Below are 20,518 nucleotides of genomic sequence, written 5' to 3' on the forward strand. Positions count from 1 at the left end.
AGAGAGAGAGAGAGAGAGAGAGAGAGAGAGAGAGAGAGAGAGAGAAGTCAAGGGGAAAAACTGAAAACTGATTGTGGTTTGGAGCACAGTAAGACTGAAATGATGGGGTCACCCGAAAGGAAGCTGCCAGCAGAAAGCTGAAAGTACAATTTTTGGAGGGGTTTGATTTAATATTTGGCAGGCCGAGTCAGTTAGGTTGCCATGAGTTTGAGACCAGCTAGGGCTACATAGAAAGACCAAGTCTCAAAAGGTAAACCAAAAAAAAAGAAAGAAAGAAAGAAAGAAAGAAAGAAAGAAAGAAAGAAAGAAAGAAAGAAAGAAAGAAAAAAGAAAGAAGGAAGGAAAGAAAGAAAAAAGGAAGGAAGGAAGGAAAGAAAGAAAGAAAGAAAGAAAGAAAGAAAGAAACAAGAAAGAAGGAAGGAAAGAAAGAAAAAAAGAAAGAAGGAAGGAAGGAAGGAAAGAAAGAAAGAAAGAAAGAAAGAAAGAAAGAAAGAAAGAAAGAAAGAGAGAAAGAAAGAAAGAAAAGAAAGAAAGAGAAAATGGGATTTCGATGGTGAAGTGGCTCAGCTCCTAAAGGTGCTTGCTGCTAGACTTGAGGACTGAGTTCAGTCCCTTGGACCCACATGGAAGGAGATAACCAACTTTGGCTGAAAGCTGTCCTCTGCCTTTCTCACACACACAATAGCACATACCATGAAAAAATAAGACATAATACAAAATTTTAAAGAATTTCAATAGAAGACACAAGTTTGAAACTCACAAAAACATAAAGATGTGTGTCCCAGAATGTCACACAAGAGACAGAGAAAGGGTGACACACACACACACACACAGAGAGACAGAGAGAGACAGAGAGAGACAGAGAAGAGAGAGAGAAAGAGAGAGAGAGAGAGAGGGAGAGAGATTGAACACACCTATGAGCTTAGGATGGGAAAGTCTTTCTGATGGTCTATACTTTCTGACTCTCTACCACCCTCATTGTACAAATTTCCTACAGGGCTGAACAGGTTGTCTCTGAGAATATTCTGGTTTGCTCTGGAGTAAACTCTGTGACGCCACTAGGTAGGGATACAAACTCAAGAACAAAGGGAGGTCTACTCCCTCCTTCCTATCACTTATTTTGAGCAATTATGATGTCCCAAAGTTCAACAGGCCCGTCCCTAGTGCAAACAACGGCTCAGAAAACAGGGTGACAAGTGTGATTACTCCACCCATCTGGACCAGACAGAACCTGTGAGTGAGTGCTACCTTCTTTAGAAACAGAGTCTTTGCAGGTGTCCTCAAGTTAAGACTCAGACAGAACTGAATTGAAATGATTCTGCTTCACTTCTGCCTTAAGGAGAAGGCAATTCAGACAGATACAAAGAGGGGACACAGCCCATGTGAAAGAGACTGGGGTTATATAGCAATAAACCAAGGAACGGAACATGAGGGTTGCTGGCAAGTACCTAAAGCAAAAGGAGGCAAACTATATATCCTTCCCCATAGAGAAGACAGGGGCAGAGCCTTTGGACAGCTTGACTTTAGGTTTTTGGCCTCTAGAACCATAAGAAAATTAATTTCTCTCATTTTAAGCCACCCAGTTTATGGTAATTTGTTATGGGAGCTTTAGAAATTAAATGTAAATTTAGGCAGTAAGTTGATTATAAAATATTCCCCACAGGAAATGCTTTTTCTTTGGGATATGTAAGACTGAATTAGGCTGAAGGGTATCTTAGATTGTACTAAAAAGCTAAAGCCCCACCCCCACCCCCTTTGAGTGTTCTCTGGTGGTTTGAATATGCTTGGCTCAGGGAATGGTGCTATTAGGAAGTGTGGCCTTGTGGGAGTGGGTATGGCCTTGCTGAAGGAAGTGTGTCACTGTGGGGCTGGGCAACGAGACCCTCCTCCTAACCACATGGGAGCTACTCTTATCCTAATGGCCTTCAGATGAAGATGTAGAACTCTCAGCTCCTCCTGCATCATGCCTGCCTGGATGCTGCCCTGTTCCCACCTTGATAATAATGGACTGAACCTCTGAACCTATAAGCCAGCCCCATTTGAATGTTGTCATTATAAGATTGCTTTGGTCATGATGTCTGTTCATAGCAGGAAAACCCTAAGACAGTCTCCTATGTATTCCTAACTAGCCTGAACTTACCCTATAGACCAGGCTGGCATCAAACTCACAGAGCTGCCTGACTCTACCTTCCAAATGCTGACATTACAGGCATGTGCCACAATGCCCAGTGTGTTTGCTTTTGAGCCTGCTTTCTCACCTTGAAGACCAAAAATTCAGGCTTCCCATGGCCTGCTCATTTTTCTGCTCTGAACACCACAGTATCTTCCAGAATTCATCTGAAATGTCTGTCTTCTACATGATCTGCTTTAGATGAGCCCTCTACTCTAATGGCTTCATCTTTTGCCTTCTTATATCTCCCACACCACAAACACACACACACACACACACACACACACACACACACACACACACACACACACAAGTAAAAAATAAATAGATTATTTGGGAGCTAGGGAGATGGCTTGGTCAGGAAGGTGTTTGCTGTGCAAACATAAGGACCTCAGTTAAGGTTCCCAGCAGCCACATAAAAGGCTGGGCATGGTGGCATGCGCCTGTAATCTCACCAAAGACAGAAGGATTCCTGGGGTTCATGGCCAGCTAGTCTAGCCAAACTGGTAAGCCTCAGGTTCAGTGAGAGACTATGTTTCCAAAAAAAAAAAAAAAAAATTTGAGGGTAACTAAGAAAGACACCTTATATCAATCTCTAGTCTCCTGCTTGTGGACGTTGTACATCGTGGTGCGCACTAGGCTCCGCACCACGATGTACAACGTCCACAAGCAGTAGAGAAACCCTATATTAGTCAGGGTTCTCTAGAGTCACAGAACTTATGGATATGCTCTATATAGTAAAGGAATTTATTGATGACTTACAGTCTGCAGTCCAAATCCCAACAATGGTTCAGTAGTAGCTGTGGATGAAGTCCAAGGATCTAGCAGTTGCTGAGTCCCACACAGCAAGAAGGAGAAAGAGCGAGAGCTAGACTCCCTTCTTCCAATGTCCTTATATGGTCCCCAGCAGAAGGTGTAGCCCAGATTAAAGGTGTGTGNCACCACACCTTTAATCCCAGATGACCTTGGACTCGGAGATCTTCCTGTCTTAATCTTCTGGATTCAATCACCACTGTGTCTCAAGATCTCCATACCAAGATCCAGATCAGAAACTTCTATCTCCCAGTCTCCAGATTAGGTTCACTGGTGAGCCTTCCAATTCTGGATTGTAGTTCATTTCAAATATAGTCAAGTTCATTTCAAATATAGACAACCAGGAATAGCCACTACAAACCCTGTCTCGAAAAAAAACCAAACAAACAAATAACAACAACAACAACAACAACAACAACAAAATGCCCTGGAGATAATGTAATGAGCACTCGGAGATTATCATTTTCTTTCTACACCCCATTTTCCTTCTTTCTGCCACTTCTGCCACCCCATCCCGTGTACTATTCATTGTTTTTTAAAGATGGTGAGAAAGGTACACAGAGAGCCAGGTTTAGATGCTTTCTCCCAGGGAAACACACACATTGTGAAAACCAGGTGGTTCTCCTTGGGACTTCGGAAGGATAAGAGGGAGTCACTGCCTTCTCCGTATGCTGGCTGTTCCTAGGGTCTAGTTCATCCATGTACTCTTAATGCACTCTTCCAAATTCAACCTAACTTGGTATTTTTGCTTTGAAAACCACGATTTCCTCTTCAGGGGAAAGATGGGGATGGGCGCTCAGATCATGTCTTTCTATGCAGACCTGCGATGTAGTTCAGGCTGGCCTCAAACTAGTGATAATCCTCCTGTCTCAGGCTTCTGAATGCTGGGACTAAAGTCATCTGCCACCCCTAATTTAAAACTAAAATGCCTGAAAGCCTATCTTGGTGTCCATGCTTCTAATAATGCCAGTGTTTAGGAGACAGTGCTGCTAGGAAGATGTTGAATTCAGGACCATCCTGGGCTAAATAGGGAGACTCTGCTTCAGAAATAAACAAACAAAAACAGGATTTCTTGGCAGAGGGTTTTGTTTGGCAGTAGAGTGCCTTCCTAGAAAACATGGACCCCCCCCTCCCGCCCTGAGTTTTTGCTCCAGCACCACACAAACAAAAGAACAAACAAAAACCCTCCAGGATTTCTTTGTTTGCAATAGTCTGAGCATGATGCATGAAGTATGTTAGAGGTGAGCTTCTGCAACAGCCTTCTTCCTGGGCTGTGGACATACACTTTAAGTGACATACATATTCTTTTCTCTTGAGCATCTTTTCAGAATAGGGTGAGCTTCTTCCCACCTGGTTTCATGAAAGAGAGAGGTCAAGCTCAATACATGGGAGTGAGTACAAACAGCTCTCCCGACTCCCCAATGTTTCCTTTTTATTTCCTCATTACCTTGCAGTGCTCCTGTCAGAAGGCTTTCTGTTGTTGTTGTTATTTCAGAAGTACTTATCATCTCCTGGTCATATGCTTCCATTCCCTAGTTTTCCCTTCAACACAATTCCTCTGGTTAGAATTTTGAATTACAGGATATCTTTCAGGAACTGTTTTTAGTATAATTCAGAGTTCAGAAGACCACTGTAGTAGAACTACAAATCAAGGAGAGGGACGGTTTAAGATGCCCTTATTTTCTTTCGGTAGGACCAGTAGAAATGCGATGAATGGAAATGGCGGGATGTTTTTTCTTCCTTCTCCTCATTTGTTTTGGACCACAGGCTCCATTCTGATTTAGGAGTCTTTGCTGCTCAGCATTTCAGTGATAATTCTCCCTATGGTCTACAGGATCCCTGTTCTCCTTGTTACTATAGCAACAGCCCTGTGTTGCTTGGCTAGAAGCAATTTTCTGCTGCTGTGGTGAAGCCCGATTTTTTCCATTCCTTTCTCTCCAGTTGCCTTGGTAACGAGCCTCTTCCTCTTCTGGTCTCTTGGTGGTAAATTCCTCCCGCCTGTTTCTTTCTCTAGTATCAGTCACCTGGTCATGACTTGGACAGTGCAAGCCTATCTGTGAGTGAACATAGTCTGTCATCGTCAGACTGTCATCATAAAATCAGCTTCCCCTTTCTCTTTGTGTACATCATTCCTCCGGCCTGCCATCTTTCAGGTGGTTGTCATGGTAACCATACCCTCTGAAAGTCTCCAGGCAAAGGCTCTACAGTTAACAACCATCTTGTGAGAGTGTCTGCCGGATATGTGGCCACACATCTCCATTTTAAACTCAGCCCCAGGCGGTTACCACAAATTAGAGAGAACAAGGCTTTCCATCAAAATATCCTGGATTGAGTGAAGGAGAGCTTAGGGACCAAGGACTAGGAATGGGAGTTCTCCCAAATAATATTCGTAGCTACATGGTTTAGTCTGGGAGACTGGCCATTTAGCCTAAGGAAATTGAAGTGATGAAAAATATAATGGTAGTCATTCTAGGTAGGCCAGTGATATACTCAGGATTTCTGGGTGTGTTGGGGACTATGTTAGCTTTTCTCCTAGGCTCCGCCCAACAGTTACCTAGCAACAACCAGGTACTAGTCTGGCTCACTTATTATCTGACTGTTCAGGCTTCTCTCAATCTCTCTCTCTCTCTCTCTCCTTTCTCTTTCTCTGCTCTCCACCCCCACCCCACCCCCGTTTTCCCAGCCAAGCTCTTCCCTTCTCTCTCCCTCCTCTCTCTCTCTGTCCTTTTCTGTCCCCTTTCTTTCTCTGCCTCCTTTCTCATCCCTCAGATAAACTTCATTTCTTACTAGACCCATTGGGCGGCTGGTACCTGGGGGTGCGGGTCTCAGCGGCCTCATGCTGAGACACCTCCTCTCGCTGCATCATGCCACGACATTACAAAACATATCAGACTACTCCTGGCTTTACCTAGGAGCTAGACAGAAGCAGTCTCAGAGAAAAAGCGCTTATGCCCCCGCCCCCATCCCAAGGGCTGACTGAACCCAGAGCCTCACCCTTACTAAGCAAATGCTCTACCACTAAACCTGCATCCTCAGACCCTTTAAACTGCCCAACTAAATAGAGGTTAGCAGAAGGGGTATTTAAGTATCTTTACACGTTATTGAAAGATTCTCTGCCCTTAGGCTTTTGCTTTTACTTATTTAGGGAGGCAGATGGGATTGTACAATTATAATAACACAAACTGTTCGACAAATGGTGGTTGTTATGTGCCAGTGCATTTGAAGCAAGCACTTTCCAGACATTATTTCACCTTTTCTTTATGGCAATCCTCGGAAGAATGGAAAGATAAAATTGCTGAGGTTAAGAGGTGAAGTAAGGGTCTGAGGTATGCTCAGCTCAGTGCTAGAGTGTGTATTCAGCACTGGGGGCCCTGGGTTCAGTCTTCAGACAGAGAGAAAAAAATGCTGCTAATGGAATTAATTCTGATGAGAATTAATCAGCTCTCAGCTGATGAGTCTGAGAGCTGGAATTTGAATCTAGGTTCACTGGGTTCCATAACCATTATTTCTTAATTTTAAACTTCAGTGTGTGTGTGTGTGTGTGTGTGTGTGTGTGTGTGTGTGTGTGTGTACAGAGGTCAGCATCAGCTCTCTCCTTCCACTTGCGGATCCTGGAGATTGAACTCGGGTCATTAGATCTGGCAACTGGCAACTTTACGTGTTAAGCTGTCTCTCTGGATCCCTAAAGCCATTTCTTTTTGTTGTTGTTGTTGTTGTTTGTTTGTTGTTGTTGTTGTTTTGTTTTTCGAGACAGGGCTTCTCTGTGTAGACCTGGCTGTCCTGGAACTCACTTGGTAGACCAGGCTGGCCTTGAACTAAGAAATCCACCTGCCTCTGCCTCCCAAGTGCCCAGCTCCTAAAGCCATTTCTAAAAGTGGTGTGTGGAATCTTAAATTTGGTCATCCTTGATTCTGATTTTTCTTTCCCTCACTTGTATCTGCTTTACCCTTTGTTTTTCTTCTACTTCCTCTTCTAATTTTTGGGTTGTTGTTCACTTGCTTGTTTTTTTTTGTTTGTTTTTTGTTTTTTTGTTTTTTTTTCTTTTAGCCTATCTCTTGACTGCTTTATGCCAACGGAGAGTTTTGTCCTGCTTTCTGATTGTGTCTAATGAGTGTGGAATTCAAACATTAGAGGCATGCTCTTGACTGAGAATGGGACAGATCTGATCTTGAAGAATGACTGAGAATTAGATACTCTCTGAACTTATTAGATCCAACGCTAAGTAGGCAAGTCGTTTCTCTGTCCATTTAATCACTATTGGGTGCCTGTGCTAGACACAGGAGATTCAGCAATGAACTAGTCAGAATGTGCCTCTTGTCTTTGTGAAACTAACAGTCTGTAGAAGAACTCAGACAATAAACCAGAGGCCAGTTATACAGTTTTATTCTTGAATTAATGCTATGAGGAAAAAGAATTGGGTGCCTGGACGCAATGTAGACAGAAATATTTTAGGTGGGCTGCCATCTCTCCTTTGAAAAAGCAAGTCGGTGGGTTAATCTCAGCTAGTCGAAGGCAGTTACGTCATGGGCCTCCTAAGCTTGGTACCTTTGTCCCGCAGTTTCCTCCTCCTTTGCCCCCGCCCCGCGTGCTGAGCCGGAGATCCGCGCCGGCGCACTGACTGTTGCCATGGGGACAGCTGCTTCGGCGCATGCTCGGATGCCTTCAAGATGGCGGCCGCGGCTGCTGCACGAGCGGTTCCTGTGAGCTCTGGATTCCGAGGACTGCGGCGAACACTGCCACTTGTAGTGATTCTCGGGGCTACTGGGACTGGCAAGTCCACCCTGGCTCTGCAGTTAGGCCAGCGGCTCGGCGGCGAGATCGTCAGCGCCGACTCCATGCAGGTATGGCAGCGTGCTTGGCCCCGGGGCCTGGGAACCCTGGAGGACGCGTGCGGGCCTCTGGACTCGGGGACACCCTGTCGCGTGGCTGTAGTGGGTGAACCTCGAGGCGTATGGGGATCCAGATGAAAGAAACCCTCACCTGCTAGGTACCCATCCAATGGTAGACAGTGTCCATTGTGTCCTGTGATCTCTAAGTAACTTCTCAGGCCATTACTCTTTCGTAGATAGTACGTACCAACAGTTTCATTTATGGATAAAAATGTTGGGGGTTGGGGAGGTGAAGCGACCTTGTGCGTGGCACATTGCAAATAAATGGAGGAGAGATATTGGAACGCTTAAGGTTGGTATCCGGTGAATTTCAGTAAATGTAAATTATTCTGAAAATTTGCCATAATTCTAATTCTAGCCCAAGGTAAGCCAGATGCCACCTGTGAGTGTCTTCTTGGGCACTAAAGCAGTCTGAGGCAGCCATTGGCTTCGTGACTTCAGATCAACAGGGCCCTTTACTTGAATATTTTATTTGTAAAGTGGAGGAAATGTCATTTGCTCCACAATCACAAGGCTGAAGTATTTAATAAGCGAGACATTGGAGTGTTACAGTGGAGAGAGGGAGGCCCGCCCGCTCGAAGGTCAGACATTATGGTAAATATTGACTGAACTTGAGGGCTTTTTTGTTTATTTGTTTTTGTTTTTTAATCCTTTTGTCCTCTTTGAGAGAGGACTCCCAGAAGGGCTGTAGGAGCATTTGTGCTAGAGAGTAGGTGACATTTTGGGTGAATGTGAGAAGAATTACAACAGCTGTTAGGCATGTTCAAAGGTGTTGAACATATACAACCAGTCGCTGAACTCATGGTTAGTAACCTGAAAGGGTAATTAGTTCTTTATCCCACTTTACTTCATAAGGCCCCTGACATGGTTTCTACCCTCATAATTTATTTTCCCATGATGAGACCATCAGCATATACTGAAAGGTGAGGTAATGTGACAAATAGTTGTTTGCAGCCTGCTTTGTGCCAGCTTAGGGAGATAAAGAGTTTAGCTTGAATTGAATGTCAGCCTGATCTTTTTTCTCCAACTTTATGCTACATGAACAAAGATACCTTTGTTCCTTTGGTAAAATAGGAAGAATATCAAAAACAACCTTGTGATCATTAAATGAAATATGATATGTGAAACACTTAATACAACTTACTACAAGTGTTAAAAAAATATGGTAACAGTGAAAACTATGGTGACTCTGTGTGTGTGTGTGTGTGTGTGTGTGTGTGTGTAGATAAGACCATACTCCTTATATTGGGGAATGTTAGTCTGGCTAAACATAGTGTAAGGCAGAGCTAATAAGTGAACAGAGCTATTTATAGAACATTTTTCAGGTGGGCAGGTTCAGAAGAGACTACCAGTGCTGGATTTCATGATAGCCTATTACATGTTATAGGATTCTTGAGAAGGGAGAGATCAGTGAATGTCATGGAAAGTCTCTAAAGAAGTGCCTTAGCTGGGGAGGCCCCGACACTGACCTCTCTGGCCTCTACATACATGTCTGTATGTACACACAAACACACACACACACACACACACACACACACAAATACAAATTGAAAAACAAATAGGTCAGTATGAACTTTAAAAGAGAAGAGCTTGAAGTTGTACAAAGTGGCATATGCTGTGATCTTCGCTCTTTTTGGAAGCTGAGGCAAGAGAATTCCATAACCTGGAGGCCAACCTGGTCTACAGAGGAAGTTCCAGGCCAGCCAGGACTATATAGTGAGACCTGGTCTCAGAAAACCTAAATAAAATAAAACGAAGGTTTGAAGAACAAGAATGGAAAGGCACATAATAGTAAGGAACATGAAGGAAGACTTAGAATGGTGAAGAGTGTATGTAGGACGGTCAGGGGACTTCAGTAGGGAAGTCTCGGATTCAGGATAAGAGCAGAGTGTTAGGAGCGTTGATTGGTGAGTAGCATGCATACTGGTTGGGAGGAGCAAAGGACACAGTTCCAGTGTGGTGTGATTATAGCCTCTTGCCCGAGACGTTGGAGAGCTATTGACCAGGGCGTTTGTCAGGTATTGCTGCACTGTGTCCATCCCAGCCAGTCCTCGAGTGCTGTAATTCTGGGCTGGTGAAGCATTATGGAGATGTTCTGGCAGAAAGGATAAGTGTGATGCAGGATTCAGAGTTGGGGGCCTGGGAGAAAGGCCAAGCTCCAGATCTGGAAGCTCTTGCAGGGCCTACAAGGGGAAGTCTGTTAGTGGATATCTGAGGAGTATTGGAGATGGTGATTATATTCCAGGACTCGTGGGTTGCTCCTCCTGCTCTAGTTTATATTCCACTTGCTCCATTTCTTTGCTCAGACCTTTCTCATACATCATTCCTCATGTATCAAGCACACGTTTGAAGTAATCTTTCTTGTTTGTTTTGTTGTTTTGTTTCTTGAGATAGGGTCCTACTGTATAGCCCAGACAGACTTCAGACTTGTAGCAGTCCACCTGCCTCAGCCTCTGGAGTGCTGGAATTGTAGGCATGAGTCACTACGCTTGGCAAATCATTGTAACCTATGTAACTTTTTCGGTAATGGAATGGGTTCTGGGAACTAGGGTCGGGTGTTCTCTATAGTGTACTGTATTCTCAGGAATGGTTATTTCCGCATAGCTATGTCTATAAGCTAAGTTAGTATTCTTTGTCATTGCTTGAGCAGGACATCAGGACACTTTGACGTGTATAGTGCTGACAGTGTGGCAAAGCTTTCATATTTTACAAAATATTTCATTAAAATGGTTCTTTTTGTTTTTTTTTCTTGGTGCTAAGAACCAAACCTAGGGCATGCTAGGACAGTTGTGCAACAATTTAGCCCCAAATAGCACATCTTGTGTTTGTGTGCTTGTGTATGAGCAGGTACCTATGTACTTGTGCACATGTGGGTAGAGGACAGAGGATAACCTTGGCTGTCATTACTTAGGTGCAGCTCACCATTTTGTCTGGTTTTGAGAAGGACAGAATCTGGTCCTTCCAGCAGTGACCTCCCACATTCCCATCCACTTGAGTCCAAGTAGCACTGCCTGAGTGAGGGTGGGCAGCTTAGAGGGGCCACAACCCAAGCCACTCCCCTGCCCCAGCAGCCAGAAGCCTCAGGAGTTTCTCCTCCATCTGCAACAGAATTTCTACTGCACTGATCTTGTGCAGGTACTCATGTCCATGTCATGTTCAGAAGACAGCATAAAGCATTCGTTTTCATACTCCAGTTTCTCTCTCCCTCCCTCCCTCCTTCCCTCCCTCCCTCCCTCCCATCTGACTTTTATGTGTATGAATGTTTTGCCTGCATGTATATCTGCACACCACAAGCATGCAGTGACTGTGGAAGCAAGAAGAGGGAATCAGATCCCCTGGAACTGAAGTTAGAGATAGCTGTGAGCCACCACGTGGGTGCTGGGAATTGAACCTGGATCCTCTGAAAGAGCAGCCAGTGCTCTTAACCACCGGACCATGTCATGTCTCTTCAGCTCCATCCTTCAGCTCTTAACTGTCCTTCTGCTCCACCCCCACCTCTATGTTCCCTGAGCCTTTGGGGGTTGGTACAGATGTCTTCATTGACTGGTTCCCACTGCAAGAACAAGCGTCTCTGACCAAGCTTGAGGACTGCATTAGTTTATGGAGTGAATTGGCTGGCACAGCTGCCAGCTGGAAAGTAAAATTCTTAGAACCCTCTGGCTCTGGCAGGCTCGAGAGGAGGGGCACGGAGGGGCACAGGGAGCTGTTGGTTTCTGCAGCCTCTGTTTTCTGGAATCTCGCTTGTGGGGAGAAACATATGAAAAACATAGAAGATTTTTGAACTTTCTGAACTTTGTTTAATTTTAGATTGTGTTTAATTTTAGATGTTTATAACATTCCCTTTGCTCTCAATTGGAGATCTTTGATCTTTGATTTTTTTTTTTTTAACTTTTGAGTGCAAATATGCAATAAAATATCCATGTCCTGTTGCCTGAATACACAGGTACACCCAGTTCTTCATTTCTGTCTTTGCTCACCATTGTGCACTGCTACAATTAGAGCTCATTTTTTAGCCAATGGAAGGAGGAGAAGCTTTTCATTGTTATTACTTTGTTTTTTGAAACAGTCTCCTCGCTGTGTAGCCCAGGCTGGCTCTGAGCTCACAGTCTTGCCTGCTTCAGCTTCTCAAATGGAGATACTACTTTTAAAAGAAAGATTTATTTTTATTTTATGTAAGTATGTATGTATGTACATATGTATATTTTATGTATGGTTGCTTGCATGTACGCCATGAGCATGCAGTGCCTTGCAGAGGCCAGAAGAGGGAATTGGATCCCCTGGAACTGGAATGATAAGTGGCTGTGAGCCACCATGTGCTGGGAACTGAACTTGGGTCCTCTGATAGAGGGAAGTGCTCGGCACCTCTGAGCCACATCACACCCCTGGAGGTGCTACTTTTCAGTGACTTAACAGAAAATATTTTCTAAATATGTAAACAAAATGTCTTTTTGAAGACAAGATGTCAAGTGGCCAGGGCTGCTTTCAAACTCAGTACATAACTGAAGAAACTATCTTCCTGCCTTCTTCCCCTAATGCTGGGCTTGTGGGTATGTGCTAGCGCACCTTGCTTTATGCTCCTTATTTTATTTTTATTTTTATTTTTTTCAAGATAGTGTTTCTCTGTGTAGCCCTGGCTGTACTGGAACTCTCTCTGTAGACCAGGTTGGACTCAGACTCAGACCTATCTGCCTCTGCCTCTCAAGTGCTGGGATTAAAGGTGTGTGCCACCACTGCCTAGCAACTTTATACTCTTTTTTTAAAATTAAATTATGATGATGATGATGATTTGGGTATATGAGTGTTTTGGCTGTATGTATTTATTATTATTATCTTGGTAGTTGTGTCGTTTTGTTTTTTGATACAGTTTTTCTGTGTAGCCCTGCCTGTCTTAGAACTCACTTTATAGACCAGGCTGGCCTCGGACTTATCTAAATCTGCCTGCTTCTCTGTCCTGAGTGCTAGGACTAGCCTGCATGCATGTTTGCACCAGTTGCAGTCTGCTGCTTGTGGAGAACAGAAGAGGGTATTGAATCCCTTAGGACTGGAGTGACAGTTGGTTATGAGCCAACAAGTAAGTTCTGGGAATCCGGGCCAGGTCCTCAGCAACAGCAGCCAGTGCGCTCTTCACCACTGAGCCATCGCTTCAGCTCCTAGGCTTTATGTAAATAAAAAAAATAATTTATGTGTAATAATTGTGTGTATGAATGTTTCGTGTGTGGGGATGCCCGAGGAAGCAAGAGAAGGCTTCAGATTCCCCAGCGCTGGAGTTCTAGGTGGTGGTGCCTGCCTGCCATGTGTGTGCTGAGGGCTGAGTGCTCATCTTCTGCTACAGCAGCAGTTAGCACTCGTGACTGATGTGCCGTCTTGAGTCCCGTAATACTCCTTTCAAATCTTCACACTAAGTTGCATAAAATAGATATTACTTAAAAGTTCAGGAAATACACCAAAGATCTGTACATCTGTTATTGAGCATATTTCTCTACTTTATATGTCTAGTGATTTTCCTCTTTAGGTGAGGCAAGAGCTGTAGGATTCTGTCACAGAGAATGTTTCTTAGGCTGTATTCCACTCATCTCTCATGGGAATATGCTACATTGTGATCAGGATCTAAAATGTACCTTTTTTTTTTTTTTGGTTTTGTTTTGTTTTGTTTTGTTTTTCGAGACAGGGTTTCTCTGTATAGCCCTGGCTGTCCTGGAACTCACTTTGTAGACCAGGCTGGCCTTGAACTCAGAAATCCGCCTGCCTCTGCCTCCCGAGTGCTGGGATTAAAGGCGTGCGCCACCACGCCCGGCCCTAAAATGTACCTTTTAAGATGTAAAAGATGAAGCCTGGTTAAGCAGTATACAACTGCAATAACACCTGGGCAGTAGTAGAGGCAGAAGGACCAGAAGATCAAGCCATTCCCAGCTATACAGTGAGTTTGAGGCCAGGGCTACATGAAATTCTGGCTCAGGGAACAAAAGAACAGGGCCACTGAGATGGTTCAGTAGTAACAGTGCCTGACGCCAAGCTTGGGGGCCTGAGTTTGATCCCTGGCACCAGCATAGTGGTAGGAGGGACCTGACTTCTGAAACTTGTCCTCTGACCTCCATACACATTCTGTGGCATATGTGAACTCCCCTCCCCCATAAGTATAGTTTTTAAAAAGTCACCAAAAATGAGATTTATAGTGTCATGGTGTGTCAGATGGAGTTTTGAGCAGACTAGTGGCCACCGGACGTGTCGTTAGAGGCTAAAACTTGATATAGCTAAGAAATAGAATTTAGCATCAAGTTGATACTCAAGATGGATGTTTATTGAGACAGAAGAGGAGCTCAGCCTTGTGAGGAACCCAGAGTACTGGAGACTTCCTTGTTAACAGCCACAGATGAAAAGGAGATGATGGAGAGTGGTAATTAGAAGGGCTTTTCAAGTTTCCAAGATGAGTGTTAATTTATTTTTATTGGTTTATATTTTGAGATGGGGTCTGGTTGTATTATCGAGGCTAATTTTAAACTCATGGACACAAGCGATCCTTCACCTCAGCCTCCCAACTAGCTAGACTCTGTGACTATTGTGTTTACATTTTAAGATTTGTTTATTATTATATATAAAGTACACTGTAGCTGTCCTCAGACATACCAGAAGAGGGTGTCAGATCTCATTATGGATGGTTGTGAGCCACCATATGGTTGCTGGAATTTGAACTCAGGACACGCAGTCAGTGCTCTTAACCACTGAGCCATCTCTCCAGCCTTCATGTTTACATTTTAATACTCCATTCAGAGGTGCTCTTTGGATGTTTATATTCAGAAATATGCCAGTAACTCAACAAAACTGTAAAATTGTGTTCCACATATGCATAGGTTAGATTTGGGTGGGGGTGGGGTGGGGGGTGCATGGTGTGGAACTCACTCTGTAGACTAACCCTAACCCTCAAACTCACAGAGATCCTCCTGCCTCTTGTCTCCTGGTGCTGGAATTAATAGCATGTGCCTTCCACTTAATTATTAATCATTATAGTAAGGATTTGTTTGTTTTGAGACAGGGTTTCTTTATATAACAGCCCCGGCTATTCTGGAACTTGCTATGTAAACTCAGAGATCCTCATGCTTCTGCCTGCCCAGTGCTGGGACTAAAGGTGTGTGCTGCCACCTCCCAGCTAGCTGCTTCCTTCCTTCCTTCCTTCCTTCCTTCCTTCCTTCCTTCCTTCCTTCCTTCCTTCCTTCAATATGCAAGCATTTTACCTGCTTATGTAAGTGAACCATGTGCATGCAGTGCCTGTAGAGGTCAGAAGAGGGCAGGGGATCCTAGAACTGGAGTTGCAGACAGTTGTGAGCCACCTTGTGGGTGCTGGAAAACAAACTTAAGTTCTCTGTAAGAGCACCAAATGTTTTTAACCACCAAGCCAAATCTCTGGACCCTTTTATTTTTAAGACAGTTTTCACTGAACCTGCAGCTTGCTGATATTTGCTAGACTGACCCTACCTGATCCATCCCACCCACCTTATAGATGTGTTATAGATGTGTTATAGATGTGTTCTGTTCCATTGGCCTTTGTGTGGGTGTCAGGGATCTGAACTCAGGTCCTCATGATCGCATAGCAAGCACTTGTAATCACTGAACCATTTCCCCATCCCTTGTAAAACTCTGTTTTGGGCTGGAGAGATGGCTCAGCGGTTAAGAGCACTGACTGTTCTTCCAGAGGTTCTGAGTTCAATTCCTTGGAATCACATGGTGGCTCACAACCATCTGTAATGAGATCTGATGCACTCTTCTGGTGTGGGTCTGAAGTCAACTACAGTGTACTCATATAAATAAAAATAAATTTTACTTACACACACACACACACACACACACACACGCACGCACGCACGCACGCACGCACGCACGCACGCACGCACGCACGCACGCTGTCTTAGGTCAACTTTCCTTCTATCCTCTTTCCTTCCACAGGGTCTCACAACCCAAACTGTCTTCATCCCCTTAATCTTTCTTCCTTGAACTCATAGTGGGGTGTCTGAAGTGTGAGATCACTGTGCCACTAAATCTAGCTAGATGTTTTCTTTTTTTCCTTCCTTCATTCGTTCATTCGTTCCTTCCTTTCTTGATGGTGGTAAGGATTGAGCTCAGCATGTATACACAAGGCAAGAGCTCTGTTCCGAGCTGGAGCCTCAGCCCTTTGACTTCAGTTATCTTGCCTGTTGTACTTCTTCTGCTACTCTTTGTCCTAACTTAACTATAGGGTCTATCCTAGGTAATTTTTTGTCAATTTGACATAAGCTAGAATCATTTGGGACGAGTGAACCTCTATTCATAAAAATAATCCCACCAGATTAGCCTGAGATGTATTTTCTTGATCTGTGAGAGAGGGCCCAGCTCACTGTGGGCAGTGCTATCTGAGGGCTAGGTCTTAGGTGGTATAAGAAAGCAAGCTGAGCAAGCAACGGGGAGCAAGTTAGTAAGCAACATTCTTCCATGGCCTCTGCATCAGTCCCTGCCTCTAAGTTCCTGTTTTGACTTCCCTCAGTGATAGAGCTTGACATGAAAGTTGTAAGATGCAATAAACCCTAGCCTCTCCAAGTTGCTTTTTAGTCATGGTGCTTTATCACTGCAGTAGAAACCCTAACTAGGACACAGTGATTCCATGGCAACCTTTACAAGGCACTAACTTTTCTAGGAAATACTTTTTGATAAGCATTGAATATCTTTTAATGGCACCGCTCATGCCTGCAATCCTTGCACTTGAGCTGAGGTAGGAGGATTCCCATGAGTGTGAGGCTACCCCAGCAGAAAAAGGAAGGGAGGAAGGGAAAGAAGTGAGTATTAAATTTAAGCACTGAGGTGAAATACCATACACAGGTCTGAAGTGGGGATTTTCCTCTTGGGAACCTAATAAACAATGACCTGAGCATCTAGCATCAGAGCAGCTCTTTGAGGGCTGGATTACTTACTGTCCTGGGGATTACGTCTGGGCTCTCTTATGCATTTCTGTGTGACTCTGACAGAAGTGACCTCTTATACTGATAGTCTGGTTTTTCCAAACCCCAACTGTTTCTCAATATATAGAAACATAAATATTCTCATTCAGCAGTGAGAGTCAGAATTCAAGGGGAGGCCAGTAGTAACACAATCCCTGCTTTCCAGGATGGAAAGACTGAGGTACAGAAAGATTAAAGAGCTGCCTAGAGATCATACTGCAAGACACCTGCACACCTGGAAATTGGATCTGGATCTTCAGACTTCATTTGCAGAGTCTGATCCACTGCGGGAAGATGATACTGAAGGTCTTCCTTTCAGTCTGGGTTGTCATCCTGGCATGCAAATCCAAGGCAGAGTCACCACCTTCAGTGACTGTGAAACATGAAGGCAGTTGCTGAGCATGTATACTGCCTGCCTGCCTGAGAAGAGAGATTGCCAAGTGTAGGCTAGGAGGAGATAAAAGCATTCTGTTTGGGTTTGTAGAGAGAAATATCTCTGATGCCTTAATTCTTCGAGTCCTAGGGAGAAGCAATATCAGACATAGGAGTACAGTTCCTGCTGTGTTTTCTCAAAGCTATAGGAGAGGAGCAAACGACTTTTGGCAGACTGACTAGTCAGCAGGCTCTGTGTCAGCTAATAGATGTGGAACTCTGTGTTCTTTTCGTCTGCTTTTGGGACATAATTTAGGAACAGTGTTTTGTACTAAAGGACTGTCTGTCTGTCTGATGGTGCTCAAGGGAGATCTGGGAGGCACAGGGGAAGGATATGAAAGGAGAGCTGGGATGCTGCCTCATAGTGGCTTCATAGGACTTAGATAAAAGGCACAAAGATGTGTTAACCAGGAGAGAGACAGGGCTCTCCAAAGGCTCTTTATCACAGCTGGTAGACACAATCTTTAAAATGATTGACCATGACAAGAGACCAAGTAGGAAATTTTAAATGTTTTTGACTCATGTAGTGTGCGTGTGTGTGTGTGTGTGTGTGTGTGTGTGTGTGTGTGTGTGTGTGATGTGGTTTCTAGCTCACTTGGTTTCCTTCCATGTTAAATATAGTTTTACTTTGTGTAGGTTCTGCATATATGGTCCCTTTTTGCTACTGCAGGGAGACCCCTCCATGTGAGAAAGCAGAAGTGACTACTAGCTAAATAGGAAGCCACAGGCAAGCACAGAGGGGGCTGGAGGCGCAGGCTGGTGAGCTGAGGTACTCCCTGATGCTTCAGTGACACTTGAGTGTCAGAGATGGCTCACCACAGTCTCTAATTCCAGGTCCAGAGGCTTCGATGCCCTCTTCTGACCTCTTTGTGCACCAGCACACATATGCACATACATACATGCATGCAAAACACTGATAACATAGAATAAAAAAGCCCAAAAAGTTATTTTTAAAAAAGAGGATACCATGGTGAAGGCTTTTGAGTTGTCTGCTCTCTCCTTAAAAGCACATGTCCTTTCATACTTTCAGGAATGGCTGGCAACCATCTGGCACAAAGGATTCTTGAGGGACAGTCGTAGGAGGTGAAACTAAAAACACAGACCCTAGGAACACATTGTGGAGGCCCTTAAAAGCCACACCCTGAAGGCTTGGGGTTTCATCAGGGAAGTGAGACTGACTCTGCCAGCTGAGTGGAGAGCAGGTCAGAGGAGCCAGCCTGGGTTCTGCAGTACTGCATGGTTAAAAGAATCAAACATTTCCTTTTTCCTAGAATTTTTTTTTTTTTTTAGAGTACAATGATTTTGATTTCCTGATAAACTGAAGTCTGTTTTTAGGTTTGTTTATGTAGCATACTTGCATTTTATTAAAGAACAAATAAATGGTCCTCAGACTTTGACCAGCGTCATCTCCACTGGTCTGGAAGTAACGAAGGTCATGATCTCCTAGTCAGATGCAAGACTCTTCTTAAGGATTTCTTGGTAAGGGTTTTCAGATGCCTTTTAGAACCGTTTCTCAGAAACAACTGTGATTTTTTTTATTTCTGAGATTTCCAGTTTTGCCATCAACTTTAACCTTTGCCCATAGCATTTCCATCTTCTATTGGATGAGCAGGGACCACATCAAACTTCCAAGTTGATCTCTTAGGCTTCTTGTCCTTCTATGCCAGTGCTCTTCAGAAGAGTCAAGGATGTGAAGATAAGGAAAAACTGAAAACTGTCCCGCCTTGAGACCAAGGACACATGATCATTAAATACAATATAGAATCCTAAACCGGATCCTGAACTGAAAAGTGACATTAATGGGTAAATTCCACATCCACAGATCAGGACCCGGACTCACACCTATGATACTTTCCTAGTTCTCAACGTATCAAGGTAATGTAAAATATTAGGACGAGCTGGATGAAACAAGATAGACACTCTGTAGTCTTCTCTGACTACACATGGATGCCCACACTCATGAACACACATCACACATACTCTTTAATAATAAAAAAAATTGAAAAGAACCAAAACCAAACCAACCACCAAACATGCAATAACAAAAACCCCTAAACAAGCAAAAAGCCAAAAACAACATTTTGGCTAAGGATGTAGCATTAGCAGATAGAGTGCTTGTCTAGGATGAACACAAAGCTCTGGGTTCCATCCCCAGGACCACAGTAAACCAAATGCTCTAGGCACATGCCTGTAACCCCACCTCTCTAGAGGTGGAGAGAGAAGAATAGGCGTTCTAAGCCAGTCTTGACTACAAGAGTTTGAGGTAGCTTGGGTTTTAGAAAGGGAGGAAGGGAAGGAGGGAAGGGGGAAAATAGCAAACAGAAATCACCTTCTCATTGTTTATTTTATATATATATATATATATATATATATATATATATATATATATATATATTTATATTTGTGTGTGTGTGTGTATGTGTAACTTATCACATGAAAAGTAGTCTCAGTAATTACTCCTTTGAGATCCAAAATTGCCAGCGGCAGTGCTGTGTACAGCTGTATTTCTAGTCACATCTTTTGCTCACATCTGAGAGTGTATGTGAGAGAGTGCAAGCATGCTTGCAAGTGCATATGCTGGTCTTGAACTGTCATCCTCCTGCCTCAGCTTCCCCAAATACTGCTATTACAGGTGTGCATCACCACATTCAGTCCCCAGCCCCATCCTGTTTTAGTTATGGCTGACATAATTAATGGATTTACTGTGACAGTCTATAGTTCCTGTATTTCGTAGATAATTGTATTTATGTGTGGGTGTGCGTGGGAGATGGGGTGGTGTTTGGGGAGTGTGTGTGTGGGAATACATGTGCCATGGTAGTCATGAAGTCAGAGAACTACTCTCTAGAGTCACTTCTCATCCTTCATCTTCCTTGTTGAGACACTTTGTTTCTGCCCAACTGCAGTGTCTTCTGGGAAAGCTGGCCCGTGAGCTTCTCCTGTCTCCACTTTGCATCTCACAGCAGGAGTATCCAGCTTTCCACCTGGGTGTGTCCATTCCGAGGACAAGCTGTGGGAGTTGTCCTATCCTTCCATCCTGAGAGACCGAACTCAGGTTTTCAGATTTGGCTACAAGCACCTTTACCACCAAGCCATCTTCCTGATCCAAGTGTATTTTTGTTGTGTACAGTTCTGTGTTTGTGTTGTGTATAATTCTGTATTTGTGTGTGTGCAGTTCTGTGTTTGTGTGTGTACAGTTCTGTGTTTGTTGTGTACAGTTCTGTGTTTGTGTGTGTACAGTTCTGTGTTTGTGT

General features: G+C 43.9%; 1 protein-coding gene across 3 annotated transcripts in view; it reads left to right on the plus strand.

Annotated features, from left to right (window-relative positions):
* The first annotated feature begins 7,639 nt into the window (after positions 1 to 7,639).
* The window catches only part of Trit1 (tRNA isopentenyltransferase 1), a 38,902-nt gene continuing 26,023 nt past the window's right edge, over positions 7,640 to 20,518 (plus strand). For 2 of the 3 annotated variants that reach the window (XR_003844076.1, XM_021199807.2), the window contains exon 1: positions 7,640 to 7,824. Coding sequence is in view for 2 of the 3 variants with exons in the window: in XM_021199807.2 (XP_021055466.1) it covers positions 7,651 to 7,824 (174 nt within the window). In the remaining variant the exon portion in view is untranslated. The remainder of the gene's footprint in view (positions 7,825 to 20,518) is intronic. The other variant, XM_029539892.1, reaches the window with a different exon arrangement.

The sequence above is a fragment of the Mus pahari genome, chromosome 6 (genome assembly GCF_900095145.1).
Source record: "Mus pahari chromosome 6, PAHARI_EIJ_v1.1, whole genome shotgun sequence".
Classification (NCBI taxonomy): domain Eukaryota; kingdom Metazoa; phylum Chordata; class Mammalia; order Rodentia; family Muridae; genus Mus; species Mus pahari.